General features: G+C 44.0%; 1 protein-coding gene across 4 annotated transcripts in view; it reads left to right on the forward strand.

Moving 5' to 3' along the window:
- The window catches only part of DOCK2 (dedicator of cytokinesis 2), a 442316-nt gene that overhangs the window by 58707 nt on the left and 364811 nt on the right, over positions 1 to 18798 (forward strand). For all 4 annotated transcript variants that reach the window (XM_009241272.4, XM_024247240.3, XM_054556208.2 and 1 more), the window contains 9 exons: positions 1958 to 2033; positions 2977 to 3053; positions 3609 to 3734; positions 5888 to 6012; positions 11694 to 11792; positions 15489 to 15561; positions 15674 to 15777; positions 17576 to 17759; positions 17910 to 18007. In XM_009241272.4, the coding sequence (XP_009239547.4) occupies positions 1958 to 2033; positions 2977 to 3053; positions 3609 to 3734; positions 5888 to 6012; positions 11694 to 11792; positions 15489 to 15561; positions 15674 to 15777; positions 17576 to 17759; positions 17910 to 18007 (962 nt within the window). The remainder of the gene's footprint in view (positions 1 to 1957; positions 2034 to 2976; positions 3054 to 3608; positions 3735 to 5887; positions 6013 to 11693; positions 11793 to 15488; positions 15562 to 15673; positions 15778 to 17575; positions 17760 to 17909; positions 18008 to 18798) is intronic.

Below are 18798 nucleotides of genomic sequence, written 5' to 3' on the forward strand. Positions count from 1 at the left end.
TCAGCTCTGCATTCCTCTTAAGCTTTAGCTCTCCTGGGGTTTCTAAGGCTTCATCGTTCTTGCCCCACTTTTATGGTTTTAGTTATGTTTGACTACCACTTGTACTGTTACTTACCAACTATATTTTCTTTTAATCAACCTGCTTTACATAATGTATGTTTTTCATCAAAGTCAATTTAAATACCTGTGAAAATGGCAATTTGATATGCCAGTTTTATTCCTTTTATTAAAATATAAAATTTTAAGAGTATACCATTTATAACCCCTATGTACCATAGCTAACCTCAGTGTTTCAGGTTCCTCACTTCAGGATGCTCTGATCTGTAATCGCAGACCTGCTTACTCTCCAACTAGTCCCCTGGCACTGCTTGCAAAGTGGTGAAGTGGAGGATGTTTTACTGAGCTCACTGGTTTTTTTTCTTTTTTTTAACCTGGCACTGCAGCTAGCTAGCCAGCCAGTGATCTTGGGCAAGCATTTTCCCCAGGGCCTTAGTTTTATTATGTGCAAAATGAAGGACTCACACCTGGTTAATTAATGAAATCCTCTACTGCTCTGAAATGCTCTGATTCTACTTGTGAGGCATTTCTGACATCACGATGTTGCTGTTAAGGCAGTGAGGATCCTCCAACCTTACCGTAAAGTGTGTCTTTGTCCTCAGTTGTAGCCTGCCCTCTCTTTTGGTGTCAGATGACAGAAATCTGATCTAAACTGGTAGAAGAAGGAAAAAAAAGGTACTTTATTGGTATAACTGAAAGGCTTATGAATAGATCGCTTCAGGCATAGCTGGATCCAGGAACTCAAATCAATTTGTCTCTTTCTTGCTCCTATGTCCTCATGCTGGCTTACTATGAAGAATTTGTCTCTTTCTTGCTCAGCCCCTATGTCTTCATGCTGACTTACTAAGAAGATGGCTGTCCAACTAGTTGGCAAATTATCAGCCAGCTGTTCCAAGCTTGCATCCTACCAACTTAGCAACCCAGTGGAAAGAATGTACCTCTTTCCCATTAGTTTCAGCCGAAGCCCCAGGAGCTTTAATGTAGGTCACTCATCTCCATTATTTACTCTGGGCAGGGAGAGATGATTATCTGATCTACCAGGTCCTATGAATAACTTTGGAGCCAAAGGGAAATTGCCCCGCCCTAATCACAGCACTGAGGATGGATGAGGAGAGTCTGTTAGAGAGAATGGTTGCTCAGTTTCTCCTCCTGTCTGCTCTCTGACTCCCCTCTCTATCTAGATGCAGTCAGTGGTTGATTATTACCCAAGCAATTTTAATGGCCCCCTGCCCAGTGCCTGGAGTGTTTGAGGTATTTTCTGTAACTAGGGTATGGGCTTGATTGGAGTAGCTTTTCTCAGCCCTCTCCTACACTCCCATTTCTATAATCCCCATTCTAGTGTAGGAGTTCTTTACCTTGGTTTTGGGACCTTTAGTGGCTGATTTAAGGAAAGGTTTCAGAGGATCCAGGATCCCTCTGGAATCACAGGATTTGAGGATTCTTCAGTTATGTATCTGCACATATGAGTACGCTTATGAAAAGAGGGTGGATATTTCATGAGATTCTCAGATCCTACAGAGACCCAATCACTGCTCTCTGGTTTTATAGGCACGGTAGACATTCCATATATGCATGTCAAATCCAAACCTAATTGCTGAATTCCACAGCCACAGCTCTGACCCTTTCCTTTTGGCCTCTGCTAAGCCATGGTGCGCTTGGATGCCTCCCTGGCCCACTGACCTCCCAGTCTGCTTTGCCTAGAGGTATTTGCCCCGGTGCTGCACACGAGGAACCTCTGCTGTCTGAGTATTGTGCAGCACTGGCTTGCTTGCCATTTTAGGCCTTCCTGACCCCCACGCATCCCAGGCCCTACCTCCTGTCCCATAAGCTCATCCCACTGTCATCCCTTCATGGGAGCAGGAGGAAGTTAAACCATTAATTCATTCTGCCTTCTTTCTAGTTATGGATATAACAGACATCATCAAGGGGAAAGCAGAGAGTGATGAAGAAAAGCAGCACTTCATTCCTTTTCACCCGTAAGACATTTCCCATTTCTTTCCATTCTCTTCAGCCACACCCTGTGTCATCAAGGACTGCTGGAGGTCAGAGGGTACCGGTTCCCTGAGTTAGTGATAGGCAGGTGGAGCCTCCCAAGGGGAGTGCAGGGTGAGAATCATTAGCTCAGTGCCCAGGCACTCAAAACCAAACAGCTCTTCAGCCATTCATTCATCAGATGTTATTTATGCCACAGACATTTATTGGTGGCCTGGCGGAGGCTGGCACTGTGCTAGGTGTGGAGGATGAAGTAGTGAACAAGGTGGGCCCTGTCTTCATGGAGCTCTTAGTATATATGGGGAATTAAACAGATAATCAGCAAAAGATTAATACATTAATTACAAGTGCAGCAGAAACCACGAAACTGTGAAGCAGCAGCATTTCAGGAGCATGTGGCAGGGAATCCTAACCTGGTTCTCATGGATAGACATATCCATGACTTAGGAGGAGGGCAATAAGGAAGGTGAATGTCCTCTCCTCTCCTGTTCCAAAAGGAGTCTTCTGGAAAGCAGGGCTCCAGTTTGAGAGCATCATCAGTACTTAATAGCCCTAAGGATGGTCCAGGTAATGAGGCTAGTGACTTTGCTGAAGGCGTGTGATAACGACTTAGCAGGAGCAACTCAAGTCTTTATCCTTGCTGAGCAGATATGCATGCTGAAAGCTTTGGAATCCTACCTTTATAAGCATCTTCCTGGAGAATAAGAAATGGCCTCTACCTGTAGCATTGATATTCCCAAATTTCAGAGCCACATTGCTTTCTGATAAAAAGTGAGGTACCTGTTGATGGCACGTATATACCCTGAGCTGACATACACAAGCTCGCTTTTCACCTGAGGCGTGTGGAGGGGCTGGGGAGATTCCTGGGGCCCCTTGAAACACAAGGAGGGCACGATGTGGACATTTCATGTCTCTTTTCCTTTCCAGGGTTACAGCTGAGAATGACTTCCTACACAGCCTGCTGGGCAAAGTCATAGCCTCCAAGGGGGACAGTGGAGGGCAAGGTATAGTGCCAATGTGCCAGTGGCCTGAGCCTGCTCCAGCTTGGGAGCCCCTAACTCTTCAGCAAGTGAATCAAAATCCTGAACCCTGGGATACTTAGCTTTCCTTCCAGACAGACCACTGGGAAGAATGGGAACATATGATCTATAGGGATAAGTCACATCTCCTGAAGCAAATTGGAGGCATGTCCTAGTGCCCCAAAGAAGAGAGGAATTGATACATCCTGAATATCTCCGGTGTTCCAGGGGCACTTTAATAAGTTACCTTGTTTGATTTCATTCTTACTCCAGGCCTGTGAGATAGGTGGTGTCATCCTCACTTTGGGCTTAGAGAAGTGGGATAATTTGCCAGAGGCTGACACTGCTAGAAATAATTAGCAGGATTCAGACCCAGAGATCTCCTGCTCCGGAGGCCCCGTGGGCTGGGTGGCTGCATCTGTGGCTGTATGGCTGTATTCCCAGTGATCTCCAGAAAGACAGAGGGGAGAGGTGGCGGGAGGGCCAACTGAGAGGACACTTGCAAAAGTGGGCTCTTCACGGTGAGCCGTCCCTTTCCAGGCCTCTGGGTGACCATGAAGATGCTGGTGGGTGACATCATTCAGATTCGCAAGGACTATCCACACCTGGTGGACAGGACCACCGTGGTGGCCAGGAAGCTGGGCTTCCCAGAGATCATCATGCCAGGTGAGACACAGCTGCTCTGACCTTCCCCTGGGGACATAGGGGCCAATTCAGCTTGTCTAATTCATTTTCCTTTTAAAGAGTCAACTCCTTCCTTTTTTACTGCCTCTCTCCATTTCTCTCCCTGAAGGTAACCACTAAAAATGATTTCTGTATATCCAAAAACTTCTATGCATTAACAAAATAGACACGAGCACATAAATATACACACATACCCCTTTTCCCCACAAATGGGGTCATACTTTATATTCCTTTACTTAATATACTTCATATAGTATTCTACAACTTGTTTTTATCACTTAATAATTTATTGTGGACATCATTTATATTTTATACATGCAGAACAGTTCCACTCTTTCTGGGAGAATATTGTCATTCTCTTATATTTTTAAGCTTTTTTTTTTAATATTACCAAAGGAATTCGTGTTCATTGTAAAATATTCAAATGGCATGAAAAGGTGTAAAGTGAAATGTTAAAAGTTCCTTCATATCTTTGTCTCCAGAAGTAGCCACTACATTTCCAAATGTGTGTGTAATTTTAAAAAATGAGTTTATATAATATTAAACAAAAATTATAGGAGGGCAATTGTTTTGGACTAAGTTCCTGCACCAGCCCCCAACAAACCAGACTGAAAATCAAAATGGAGTCAGCCATGCTAAAGGTTCATGTCACCAAACCTAAACTAAACAGTTATCTGATCTTGCAAGAAATCGGGAGAGGGGAGAGAGGGCGGTGGGGGAGAGAGAGGGAGAGAGAGAGAGAGAAAGAAAGGAAGGAAGAAAAGAAAAGAAAAGAAAAGAAAAAGAAGGAGAGAAAGAGAGAAAGAGAAACAGCCTATTTTCCAGACAGGCCATTTTCAATTTTCAATGGGCATGATAATGAAGTTCCTGAAGTAACCTGATGTTAACAATCAGTCACTTTTCTATTTTTCTGTTTCCCTGTTTCAGCCTTACTAGGGCAATAACTTTGAAATAACCAATTCACTCTGTCTTGTTTCTACTTCCTTCAGGCCTTCTCTGTCTATAAAGCCAACCTCTTCTGCTCAGCTGTTTGGAACACTGATTCTATTTTATGGAATGAAGCATTGCCCGATTCTAGAATTGCAATAGAGCCAAGGGAGGTCTTTAAACTAAATTTGTTGTAATTTTGTCTTTTGACAATAGTAATACTCTTTTGAAACTTCTCTTTGTGTCTTAAACCTGTGTCTTGGACTTCCGTTCACGATGGCTCTCCCTGACTTGCTGTTTCTTTCCACATTCGTCTGGTGGTCGTCTCCTAGGGCCTGTGCTGTCATTTAGTTGTCCATGTTTTACCTGAGACTTCAATTACTTGTGTATCCCCTTGTAGGATTTTCTATTCCTTTTTTTCTTCTTTTTGTTTTTTTGAGATGGGGTTTGGCTCTGTTACTTAGGCTGGAGTGTAGAGTACAGTGGTTTGACCTCAGCTCACTGCAGCCTCTGCCTCCCAGGCCCAAGAAATCCTCCTACCTCAGCCTCCTGAGCAGCTGGGACCACAGGCATGTGCCACCACACTTGGCTAATTTTTTTGTATTTTTGATACAGACAGGGTTTTGCCATGTCGCCCAGGCTGGTTTTGAACTCCTGAGCTCAGGTGATCTGCCTGCTTTGGCCTCCCAAAGTGCTGGGATTACAGGCATGGGCTACCTGTGTTTGATAGATTTTCTATTTTTCTTACCTCCCTTCCCAAAGATCCTCTGCAGCTCCTCCTAACCCTGTGTCCCTAGGACACATGGAAAGTTGCTCTATTCAGCTCCTATACAGTGAAATATCAGCAGATGTATATATTTGGTTGTTTTCATGGGACAGGATCAATTCAATTGGAGCTTTCCTTTGCCTTCCCAGAAGGTGTCACTAGAGGATGAAAATTAAATGTTTTTTAATGTTGAGAAAAACATGGCCAATTTTGAGTGTCCCTACTTCCCTTTTTGCAACTGATTTCCTAGCATCCCTTCATCCCCTTGTTACCTACTTCTCCAGCCTCCCTGATGAGGGAAAAATGCTTTCTCTAAGCAGTTCTGATTTTAATTAATACCAATCCAGGTGGGGGAGCTTCTTCTCACCCTCCATCCTCTCTAGTTAGTCAGCGTCTCTCCTGCTGCAATCCACACTAACTCTTGTCTCTCCCTCTGCCTCAGGGGATGTCAGGAACGACATCTACATTACTCTCTTACAAGGTGACTTTGACAAGTACAACAAGACCACACAGAGGAATGTGGAAGTCATCATGTGTGTGTGCGCGGAGGACGGCAAAACGCTGCCTGTAAGGGACTCACTGCTGCTCTGGGTGACAGGGTCCCCCTTGGGGGCCTCTGCTCGTAAAGATGTACTTTTCCTCTCCCTCATTCTGTTGTCTAAATGCCAGGTGCCTTTGGGATGGTGTTGAATAATGTGATCTACACCTTTTGAGCTTGGTTAGCTCAGTGTTCCATAATAAGACCTTGTGATATTTCCTTACACCAAAGCAGTTTTTCAATGTCTGTTCCTTTCCTTTCACAACTCTTTCTTCTATTTATGTATGTATGTATGTATGTATGTACGTACGTATGTATGTATTTATTTATTTATTTTTGCTTGGTCTCAGTTTATAGGTTAACTTTCTGCAGTTAAAATGTTCTCATTGAAACCTGAGCTGGTTTATTCAGGCAAAGTCCATGGTAAGAAAGAGGATCAATACAGTACCTTGGGCTGGTGTGGAGGCTCAGGATGTGCTCAAAGCAGACATTCTCAACAGTTAATCTAACTCCCCAGCGCTCAGCCGGAAATGCTGGTGGAAAGCCTTATTCGTAAATTGGTCTCCAGAGAGCTAGCAGGGTGTATTCAGGAATGCAAAGCGCATTGCTATATTTATACAGCCTATGTCCTGTCCAATATTTGTCATGTGTGTTTATATTTATTTGCTTGTATTTCTTTTAAGGTTGTCAGTGCTGTGTCCAGTGTGTAGGAGGGTTTTGTTTCTCAATTCCTCCTAACAGAGTAGTTAGCTGAAAAGAAAATCAGCTCTCAGGAGAAATTTTAGCATGGGCGAATATTCCTCTTAGGCCACTGTGAGTGATCAAATAGCCAAGTACGGCGGGTATGTTCATCAGAGAGGGGATGTGAAGATGGAAGAGGCATCAGTTCTGTCCTTGGGGCCTGGAGATCAGACTGATACTTTGTACCCAAGAATAACTAACATTCACAGGGGAATTACCATGCGTCAGGCTGTGTGATAGTATGACACATTTCCTTTATTATGCCCCATTTTACAGATAGGGATACAAAACCTTTGTCACTTACAATAACTCGCCCGAAGCCGTAACGTTAGCATATGTCAGAGATGGGGTTTGACTGGTTCCAGGCCTTCTGAGACGCTTCACTACAATGCCTGTACATGTAGCAAAATTCTCCAATTTGTTTCTCTTTTTAAAAAATGAGGCTAATAACCACTGCTGGCAAATTTGGGAAGATTCATAATCGTTTTTTAAATGTAAAGAAATCCTCACAATTGCCTTTTTGTTCATAAAGACTGGTCATGTTAATTAGTATCTATTTGAACAAAATCTAAGCATTGAACGCATCCTTCTTTTGTTGGAGTCTGAAACTTTTCCAAAAAATAAAATAAGTGAGAAACATTTGACTCAAAGGAACATAAAGGAGCGGAGCATTTTTATCTGAAAGGGAAATTGCAATTCCCAAATGTAGAGACCATTGCTTTGAAGTTACTTTTATCCAGCTTCTCTGTTAGAGAACTTTTTAACCTCAGCTTCAGTTTTGAAACATTGATACGCTTACCTTCCATGTTGCCAAAGGACAAATTAAAAGACACAGTTAACAGGCAAGCAGCCATCTTATCTCCTGTCTGAACCATTCTTTCTTCCACATTTGTCACCCTTTCAAGTCACTACCGAGCAGGCTGAGCAGATGCACTTATCCAAGATGAGTAGATAAGCAGGTATTCTAGGGACTGACATGGAAAAGGAACTGTGGGGCATGGTGATAATTTGTGGTTTCCTCTATTAGGGAAATTCTGGGGGAGTTCAGTTGACTGACTATTGAAAATTGCTTAGGAAGCCTGTGGGAGGCTTTTCTTTCTCTATTTGTAGAAATAAATATTACTGCCTAATTAAGTGTCAGGCAGTACATTCAAACACTTCTGTTTGATATTGGCGGGCTCCTGTGGAAATGGTCTCCTTTAGAAATATTGATTTCTCCTCCTGCTCTAGGTGCGTGCACACTGTCTTTGGCAGAGCAGGACCAGAGGGCAGAGGAGGTTAGGCCTGCTCATGGCTCACCTTGGAGTGTCAAGGGCCTTGCTCAGGAGGGGTCATAGCAGAGAAGCTAATTGGGTGGGCTCTGGGGTCAGGCAGACAGGGTTCAAATTCCATCCTCCCCTCTTATTAGCTGTGTGATCTTAGGCAAGTTTATTCATGTATAAAAAGAAATAATAACCTCTTCTCATGGGGTTGCAGGTTAAACAAAAGAGTAGGTATTAAAACAACTAAAAGAGTATGATTGGATTTTTTGTAACACAAAGGATAAATGCTTGAGGACATGGATCCCCATTTTCCATGATGTGATTATTATGCATTGTATGCCTGTATCAAAACATCTCATTTACTCCATATATATATATATATGCCACAAAATTTAAAAATTTTAAAATCAAAAAATTTAAAAAATAAACATGCTGCCGGGCACAGCGGCTCACACCTGTAATCCCAGCACTTTGGGAGGCCAAGGCGGGCAGATCACTTGAGGTCAGGAGTTTGAGACCAGCCTGGCCAAGAAAGTGAAACCTTGTCTTTACTGAAAATACAAAAATTAGCTGAGTGTGGTGGCAGGCACCTGTAATCCCAGCTACTCGGGAGGCTGAGGCACGAGAATTGCTTGAACCCTGGAGGCAGAGGTTGCAGTGAGCTGAGATCCCACTGCAGCCACTCCAGCCTTGGTGACAAAGTGAGACCCTTTCTCAACAAACAAACAGAACACGCCATAGGTGTAAGGCACCTGGTATGCAGTAAGTACCCAGCAATAGGAAGGAGAGTCACATTCAGAGAAGAGGACCAAGTGCAGGGTGAAGCCCTCTGAGGGACCTGAGGGAGTCAAACAGGCAATCCAGCCAGAAGCAAGTTCTGGTGAAAGAGAAAGGCTTAGGTGCTGGGCCAAGAAACCTCTGTTGTTCTGAGACCACCCAGCTTGAGGCGGTGGAGGCAGGGGATAGGGGAAGTACGGGATAGTGGTTAAGACCATGACCCCTGGGGCCAGACAGCCAGGTACAAAGCCCAGCTCTGCCTGAATTAGTAAGAGGACGTTGAGGCAGTTACATAACCTCTCTAAGCCTGAGAGTCTCTGTCTGAAGATAGGACCAGCAATGGTACTTTGCTCTTGTGAATATCAAATGAGGTAATCTACATAGTAGGTGTTCATTAAATTTAGCTATTATTATTAGAAGGGTATACTGAGCTCCCAGCCTGATTCCTACCTTAGGCATGCTAATCAACATCCCATGATGTGGTCTTTTGAGAGGAGAACACTGTCTTTCCTAAAGTGTGTTCACATCCCTGGTGCCATCTCTTTCTCACCTGATTCCTACCAAGTAAACAGGACATGTGTTAGGAGCCTGGTTTTTCTTCCTGCAGAGATGTTTCTTCCAAGGCCAAGCCAACATGAAAGCCTCCAGGCTTCCTGATCCGTACTCAGATTTTCTTCAACTGACCTGAAGTCTCCCACACCTATGAGGGGCTCTCACTGTTAATTGGGGGCCATGGGGATAGGCAATGTCGAAAATTATGGAACAGTGTTATTTGAGATATACACCAGTCTATATTTTCCCTAGAACTGGGCTCAGTCCCTGGTCACAATGCTCTCTCAGTGCACTTCCCAACACTGTTTTCTCTCTGAAGTGCTGAGGGCTATGGCACTATCTTTGGCTTTTCTCTGACTGGTACTGAGACTTTTTTCTCCAGCCTTAGGAAATCAAAAATTTTCATCATCAGTACAGTTTTGTGAGATTCAGTTGCCTGCCATACGGCAGTTTTACTTTCACCAGAGATATATGTGTAGTTTCTGATTTTGTAAGCTACATGGGATTTACTGTAACTACAGAAATTCTAAGCCCATAAATGTCACCAGATATAAATCTTTGTAGGCTGGAAGGCATCTAGGTTCTTGTAGAAGGAAAACTGAATGAGTAGTTAGAGGGTCTGTGATGTAGTCCTGGCTTTGCCAGTTTTTGGGCAAGTGGCTTAATCTCTCAGGGCCTCAGGTTACCCAGCTGTGAAATGGGGATGGTGACAGTAAGCATCAGAGGTGGCTATGAGGACTGAATTAAACGAGTTGGTGTGTGTGCAGGGCTTAGCGTGATGCTGGACACAAAGCCCACTCTAAATGGTTAGAAAGACTTTGGAAGCATGTTTTTAGCTCGGTGCCTCGGGAAGTTCTGGAAGGCTTCATCCCATGGAAAAACGAGAGTTTTGTGTCTTCACTCAGTTCTGGTTCATTGGTTACACTTGTTTTTCTTTTAAAGATACATTCTGAAAGGACTGCTGTGTATTCTGTTTTCAAATGGATCGATTTGGCTGCAAGTATTGTCAGTCAATATTGAAACTGAGCTCATTCCTTTTCCATACCTCGGACGCACACGGGGAGATTTCCAGTGCGAAGGGCGAGTCTTCCTTTCCCCAGGTTAGCATGGTTGGCCAGGGCTCACGGAGTGCCTGTATGTGGCCAGCTTTGGTGATTCAACCTGCTGAGGGTCAAGGACCCACGGGAGAATCTGATTGAATCTCGTGAGAGGCATGACTCACTCACCATCAACATGCCGAGAGGCACACAGTTTGCAATTTCAGAGGCTGGGGCTCCAAAACCAAATCTTATGAGTCTGGCAATTTGAGGATTGAAAATTGTTTGGCCTGATATAAAAACCACACTTCGGGCCCCTTCTGGGTAATCCTAGCTTGGATCTTGTTTGGGGGCCAAACAGCTGGAATTACCATAGAATTAGGCATTGTTGTATGCGACTAGGAGATCATTCCTTGTGAGTCAGCTCCTTTCTGAACCTCTGAGGGTGATTTTTATGGCAAGGAATAAATGTCCCACTTGGACATGTGTGCTCTGTGCTCACTCTGTGCTCAGAAAGCCCCTCCCACATTTCTGCTCTGAGCCAACTTGGAATCTTTCTTCAAGGTTCTCAACTGTCATTGCCTCCAAGAAATCTTCCCTGATTCCTCACCTGTCCTTGTGTCCTTCCTCTGTGCCCTACAGTAGTGTGTACATGTGTCTGTCATCACGTCGCATTGCTGTCATGATGTGTTCCCTAATGTTTCCTGCACTAAACTGTGAGCTCACGTCAGGTTCAATGTCTGACCCGTTCCTATACCCCAGTGCACAGCATGGAGTACCAAGAAGATATTCCATTATTGTGACCTGAGCTGAGCCTCCTCCCCAGAACCCCCTCGCCCCAGACTTGTTCTCTAAGGCAGGGCTCTCTGAAGCCCGTGCTCTCTCCTTTTGCCCGGCACTGCCCACCTCCCTGACGTGTTAGCTGTAGAAATTCATCAGAAAGAGTTGCTGCTTGGCTGATCTAAGCCTGTTTGTAAACTTTCTGCACATTCACATTTAGGAAACAAATAGGATTAATAAGACTGGCAGTGTGCAGTAACTCCAAGGCTGGTTATCACTTACAATAAGGCAGCCACATCAATGCCCTGGTGCACTCCAGTGGTTTCCAGAATGGAAGTAATGGAATTTCTGTAGTTAAGCGCCTGTCAGTTCCGTGGCTAGGGCACTCCTGTGTAAATCTGTAATAGAGAAGGAGCCATTATGGGCACCTGGCATGAGGGCTAGGGAAGGCAGGGTTGACCCAGGCCCTAAGGCTGGTGGTGGCCTAGGGACCAAACCTGCACAAGCACAGAAAATGGCAATTCTGTAGTCTTTTCTCTAACTTTGTTTTTCTTGGGTCAGAATGCAATTTGCGTGGGAGCAGGGGACAAGCCCATGAATGAGTATCGCTCCGTTGTGTACTATCAAGTCAAACAGCCACGCTGGATGGAAACAGTCAAGGTAATAATTAATAATAATAATAGCAGCGAACACATGTCTAGTTCTTACCATGAACCAGGCACTGTTTTAAGTGCTTTATTTAAATAATTTATGTATTGCTTACAGCCATGTGAGGTTTGTACTAATATTTCCTTCATTTTTTAGTTGAGGAAACTGGCACAGAACAGGTAAGTAGCCTGACCACGACCACGCTGCTAGGAAACATCAGAGCTGGGATTCAAACCTGAGCAGTCTGGCTCTGGGTCTGTGCTCATCCCTGCAACCTGAGGGAGCAGAACACTGACTGGAGCAGTTAGCATTCTTCTTTTTTTTGAGACAGAGTCTCGCTCTGTTGCCCAGGCTGGAGTGTAGTGTTACCATCTCTGCTCACTGCAACCTCTGTCTCCTGGGTTCAAGTGATTCTCCTGTCTCAGCCCCCTGAGTAGCTGGGATTACAAGCATGCACCACCACACCAGGCTAATTTTTGTGTTTTTAGTAGAGACGGGGTTTCACCTTGTTGGCCAGGCTGGTCTCAAACTCCTGACTTCAAGTGCTCTGCCCACCTTGGCCTCCCAAAGTGCTGGGATTATGGGCATGAACCACTGCGCCCAGCCTTCTTCCTTTTAATGAGAGCAGTAGAGCAAGGCAGTTCTGCACGTGAACCCTAGACCAGGAGAGTCTGGGTTCGTGTTCCAGCCCTAATGCTCACCAATGGTGTGACCTTGGGCAAGTCATTCACCTGCTCTGTGCCCTGGTTTCCTCACCTGTAAAATGGGAGCAATAGGTTGACTGTGGAAGTAAAAGGACTTAATACACATAACACTGTCAGACAAGTCCTTGGAAGAGAGTACTTATTCAGTTAATACAACTCTTGATTATACTTGGCAGTTATCTCAGTCTGCAAAATTGAACTAGATTTTGCATTCCTTCAAGATGCCCTTCAAACACTTGACCCTTGCCTGTTTTTTACCCACCCCTCTACAAGGCAGTCTAATTGGTAGTGGCAGGCAGCTTTGTGCCTCTCTGTGTAGTTGGGGGGAGAAGGCAGAGGGAAGGTATAGTTGTTCCAGATATCTGATGCAGTCTCCCTCCAGGTCCTTCTCATATGGCATCTCCCTGCAAAATGTTTTGTGGAATACTAAGTAGTATTTTATTAAAATAACATTTTAGGCCAGGTGCAGTGGCTCATGCCTGTAATCCCAGCACTACGAGAGGCTGAGACAGGTGGATCACCTGAGGTCACGAGCTCGAGACCAGCCTGGCCAACATGGTGAAACTCTGTCTCTACTGAAAATAAATAAATAAATACATAAATAAATAAATGAGTCATGCATTGTGGCATGTGCCTATAGTTCCAGCTACTCAGGAGGCTGAGGCATGAGAATCACTTGAACCTGGGAGGCGGAGGTTGCAGTGAGCTGAGATTGCACCACTGCACTCCAGCCTAGGTGACAGAGTGAGACTCCTTCTCAGAAAAAAAAAAAAAATTACATTAAATGTATTAAAATAACATTTCCTGGTCAAATGTGAGAAACTTGAGAACAAATATAGAAGTTAAAGGCTTCCTTATGTCAAGTTCTTCCTTATGTCAAGTTCCTTATGTCAAGTTCTTAGAGTCCTTGAGATGTAAACGTGCTCTGCAGATCTGCAAAAGGAAATAAGAATGCAGAGCACGTCCCAAAACTCATTGACTACAGAGCATTTTCCTTTTTCCTAGTGTCATATCCTGGGGCTAGGATTCTGTTGAACATATGTTAGAAATTCCTTGTTTTAGCCAAAGCAGGTGGGAGGCTTGATGGATCAATGTGATTGTGAACAACATATGAGAATATATTATGTTTCTCTTCATGAAATATCTAGCTCAATTCTGAGGCCAGTCATGAACATACTGGAGGGACACAGAGTGACAGAAAAAAACTTCTTTAGCTCTAGGTTATAGCAGAAGTCACCATCTGTAAGGGCTTAGGGTCCTTGGAGGCACCTCTCTGAATCTGAAATGACCGCCTAGCATGTGTCTGGTGGTATTGTCAGCCAGTGGAAATGGAGGCCTGGTGGATGAGAACCCTGGTTCCCTTTATCACCCTTCCTTGGTACAGGATGTAACCAAAGTGGAATTGTCAAATAGTCCTCTTGTGAGTGGTGCCCAGTTCATCAGACTGCACCATTCTACTCAGCAATGAGGAGTGACAGAGCTTCCAAGCCAATGTGAGCCTATCACAGGCTGTATAATGCCTGAAAGATGCCCTTTTGGAATAATTCCTTGACAGAAGTGACATTAACTACAAATATTACATTACCAGATTGTCACACTAAGCAGAAAGGAATAACCTGCATTGGAATAAGGATTTGGAATTAATTCAGTGAACACTGAAGCTTGATCATAGCTTCAGATATCTCTGCCTTATCATTAGCAGCATTCTTTATTCCCCCCGGGCTCTGACTGCAAACACAAGATGCATACATGACTTCCTTTTCAGTGATAGCTATTCAAACCCCAGCGGTTCTCCACTTATTACACATATTATTACTTTGTTCAGTGTGTCTCCCCACACCCAATGCCTTCAAATTGATGACCCGGTCAACTTTGAGGTCAGAAAGTTAATGTACCAGGTCGGGTTTCCCTTCTCTATTCTCTCTTGCACCTCAGTTATATCTCCTTGCTAGCTCTTGTCACAGGGCTGTTACACATTGCCCCATGTGTAACACAGAACCATGAGCTCTTTGAGTGTGAGGACTCTGCCTTGTATCAGCATGGCCAGCACCCCACATGACTGTAGCTTCTAGTGAACATTCAACATGCAGGGAAAGGATGAATTGGACTGCAGTTACCCGTGAGGCCCTCAGTCCCTTTGCTCTGCCTGAGACATAGACAGGATGGTGGACCTCCTCAGGCTCAAGTCTCATTTTCTGCAGCAGAAATTGCCCCCAAGTATACATTTGTTTTGGCTTTTAATAGGCATCTGTACAGTACAAATGTATTCCTTTTTAAAATCAGTGTCCTTCTTGCAGGTAGCTGAGCTTCTCTGCATTGGCCTGAATCTCAGATTGCAGAGGAGCTGTGAGACTTTGGGAGGTGGGCAGCACAGAGCCAGGCTGAAAGCATCACAATCAGTGGTGCCAGTGGGTCATTCACTGGACAGGGATGCCCGGGTGACCAGTGGGTGGTTGTCTTAGCTCAGTGTCCTTGGAATCAAAAGCATCTGGACATGTGTCTGATCAAGGGTGAGATGAGCCCTAGGATTTTTCCAAATATTATTGGATTAAAGCATTTTTATTAATTTGCATAAATGAGAATCCTCAAGCAAACCCCCTAACAACCATTGTTAATTTGCTAAGCCCTGCTGCAATTGCCAGAACTCCTGGCGTGTGTAAGGAAAATGTGCATTGTGCAGTTTGCAGTGCATCAAATCCTGTGCTAAAGTTATGTGATTTTTATATCAATTTGGGGAGACTCATTTTTCCTCACTATAATTTACAGACCTTTTTTCATTGGCTGGGAATGCAATTTGCCAAATGGATTACATTTGGTACTTTATTTTCTCTTCATAGCTAGTTCTTATGTAATTTATTTACAGTTCATCAGCCTCGATGGATGGGTTGTAAATCAGCAGGCAGCTCTCTCAGTTAAATGGTCAGGCTGCTGTGGAAGAGTGGGGGGTGCAGTGGGGAGGGCCCTTTAACTCATTGTGTTCTGAGCTCTGTTTCTGTCTGCTGAGGTGGCTGTCCCTATTGAAGACATGCAGAGGATCCATCTGCGATTCATGTTTCGACATCGGTCATCTCTGGAATGTGAGTACCATACTGAATGGCACCTCTGCACCTCCCCCTAAGGGGAGAAGAATGGAATAGCTGGGTGGCCCATGTATCATTTTCTTTCCTGACCCCACAATGCTATTTCCAGCTAAAGATAAAGGAGAAAAGAACTTTGCCATGTCCTATGTGAAGCTGATGAAAGAAGATGGGACTACTCTACACGATGGATTCCATGACTTAGTTGTCCTCAAGGTACCATGAGTTGGAAGGAGCTCTGCACTGAGGGGGGTGCAGGAAGCAAGGGGGTGATGGCAAAATTGCTTAGTGGTCAACAGCAGGGACCCCAGAATCACACACACCAGAGTTTACCAACTTTGTGGCCTCTTACAAAATCTTGACTTCTCTGGGCCTCTGTTTCCTCATTTTTGTGCCCTCAGTGAATAATTGTGAGAATTATGAGACCGTGCATGTAAACATGGCAATGATGAGTACATGGAAGAATTCAGTACATGGAAAAGGTTATTGTTATGTAGAGAAAGGTTATTGTTATGACTGTTATGTACTCTTGACTCTGTAAGGACCTCTGTGGCATGTGTAGAGGACGTACGATAAACATTTGAGAGATGCTGCATTGTAGCTAATGGAAAAATATTAAAACCTGCAGTCCTGATCCTGCTGCTGACTAAGCCTGGACTCATCTCACATGTCTTCCTGAGTCTCAGTTTCTTTTTTCTTAAGCAGTTATGGCAATATTTATGACAACTCACTAGGATGACCCGTGCAAAAGGGCCGTCTAAACTATATAGGGAGTGCAGATGTCCGCTATTTTTATTTTTACATTATGAGACTTGGACTGTTTTTGAGACATGGAGAAGCGTTTGTCTGGTTTTACCTGCTGCTTTTCCACATGCCCTCTTATGACAACAGAATGCATCTACTAGCACCTGGCTGGAGGCAAGTGTATGGCTGTGAGGTAGGGCAAGGTTGAGTAGCCAGCACATGGATCACACCCTTGCCCTTGGCTTTCTTAGCCTTGTAGGCTGAAATTGCCCTTTTGCCTGTGGGATGCATGGCAAACACAGCCTCATCAAGGCTTCATCTCATGGTACTGTTGTACTCTTCTCTGAGTCTCTCTGACTTTTCCAGAAAACCCCCTTTCTTCTGTACAGCCTCTGTTTTCTCATTTATCACGCAGAGTTCTTGGCTTGAAAGCCCTTCTTCCCTGACAGAATGTGAACTCCTTGGGGTCAGAGGCCCAGTTGCAGTCAATTTTCTTTTACTTACTCCCATTAGGTCCCAGTTTCCTTGACTGAGGATAATAACAGTGTCTGCTTCATGTTTGTTATGAGGCTTAAATGAAATGAACCAAGGCATACAAAACACTTGGTTCCACTCCTGGTGTGGAGTAAGATAAATGTTATCTTCTGTAATGCCTACCTCTACTCATTCATTTTAGCATGCCAAGGCACTTATGTGTATATCACTCTGCTATGTATTCTATATGCATTATTCCATATTATCTGCTCAGATATTCTAGGAAGTAGGGATGATGATTGTCTTCAGTTTACTAATGAAAAAAAAATGAGACACAAAGAGGCAAAATAGTGTATTCAAGATAGCATAGACCTGTGAATGGCAAAACAGGGTCCAGATCCCACCACACTCTTACTTAATGCCTTTGCCATTAAATTCCTCTTTATGCTAGAGTCCTTATTTTGCTGGTGAGCAGATATTATGATCTCAAAAAAAGGATGAATTAAAATGTACTGTCTGGGAATTTTCAATTCCATTTTTATTTTGCCATTAATGAGGTTCACAGAGCTTTCACCTGGTGGATCAACCCCCTTTCTATTAATGTGTCTTTGAATTCTTACCTATATTGTGGAAAAACAGCCCTGCCTCACCAGCCAATGTCTATTGCTTCTCTGATGATTTTCTTCACTCTTTATGACTCTCTCCACTTCACAGTGTCTAATTTGTCTGCTGCAAGCTCTGTGTGGCATTGGGCATGGAGCCTTGGCTTGGGGCAGTAACCAAGTGTTGTTTCCAGGGGGACAGCAAGAAGATGGAGGATGCCAGCGCATACCTGACCCTTCCTTCTTATCGACACCATGTGGAAAACAAGGGGGCCACGCTGAGCAGGAGCTCCAGCAGTGCTGGGGGGCTTTCGGTCAGCTCCCGGGATGTGTTCTCCATTTCCACCCTGGTGTGCTCCACAAAGCTCACTCAGAATGGTAATGAGGTCATCAAGAGTTGTGTCTGTGGGGAGTGTGTGTGTGTCGGTGTGTGTGTACATGTGTGCATGTGCTTGCAGACCTAAGGAGGTCCTGATATGGACAGTTAGGCCAGTAATGACACTTCTGAATGTCTGGACTCTATTTTAGTGGGCTTGCTGGGTTTGCTGAAGTGGCGTATGAAGCCTCAACTGCTACAGGAGAATTTAGAAAAGTTGAAGATTGTGGATGGAGAGGAAGTGGTGAAGGTCAGTGGGGCTTCATTTTGTTTGTATTCTTACACTAGTGACACAGCTCTCCATGTGGGTGGCTTCAGGGGAAAAACAAGGTATTGAAGGACATGGGGAAACTTTTCTTCCAACAGTGGGACACACTCTCCCAAGTTGCCTTGAGGAATCTTTATTGGGAAATCCAGGGGAGTGACTTGGTTCAATGGCACTGAATGTTGGGTGCCAGAAAACAATGGTTATGCTCAATCTCTGGAAATAGATGAGCCTGGGTGTAAATCCCAGCTCTCCCACTTGCCAACTTTATGTGATAATATGAAAGTGACACAGTTCTCAGGGCTGTTATGAGCATTCAAGGTGATAACATTTAAAACTTACTCAACAGTCTCTTACACATAGCACACAACAATTAAACCAAAGCATATAAAACAAAGTTCAATAAATGGTAATTATTAATTATTTTGGTTGTCATATGTTGATATATATATGCATATATATGTAGGTATGTTTGTGAGCATATATATGTATATACATGTAGATATACATATATAGTAGTATGATCTCTTAGTACTACCCACACATCATTGTTAGAAATAAAAAGTATTCTTGGTTTCTGCTGCTTGGAGAGCATTATGTATTAAAGATGAGAAAGGGAAAGACATCAGGGCTTACGTTTTAAGTGAAATAAGCAGAAAACAATGCAAATGTCAGATGTATTATTGCATCCACATGGTAGTGGAGAATAGAAAGTGTCTGAAGTGCAAATCTAATTAAAGCAACCCTTCTCTCCAGCCTTATGAATTGGGACAAGT

Source organism: Pongo abelii, chromosome 4 (assembly GCF_028885655.2).
Source record: "Pongo abelii isolate AG06213 chromosome 4, NHGRI_mPonAbe1-v2.0_pri, whole genome shotgun sequence".
NCBI classification, from domain to species: domain Eukaryota; kingdom Metazoa; phylum Chordata; class Mammalia; order Primates; family Hominidae; genus Pongo; species Pongo abelii.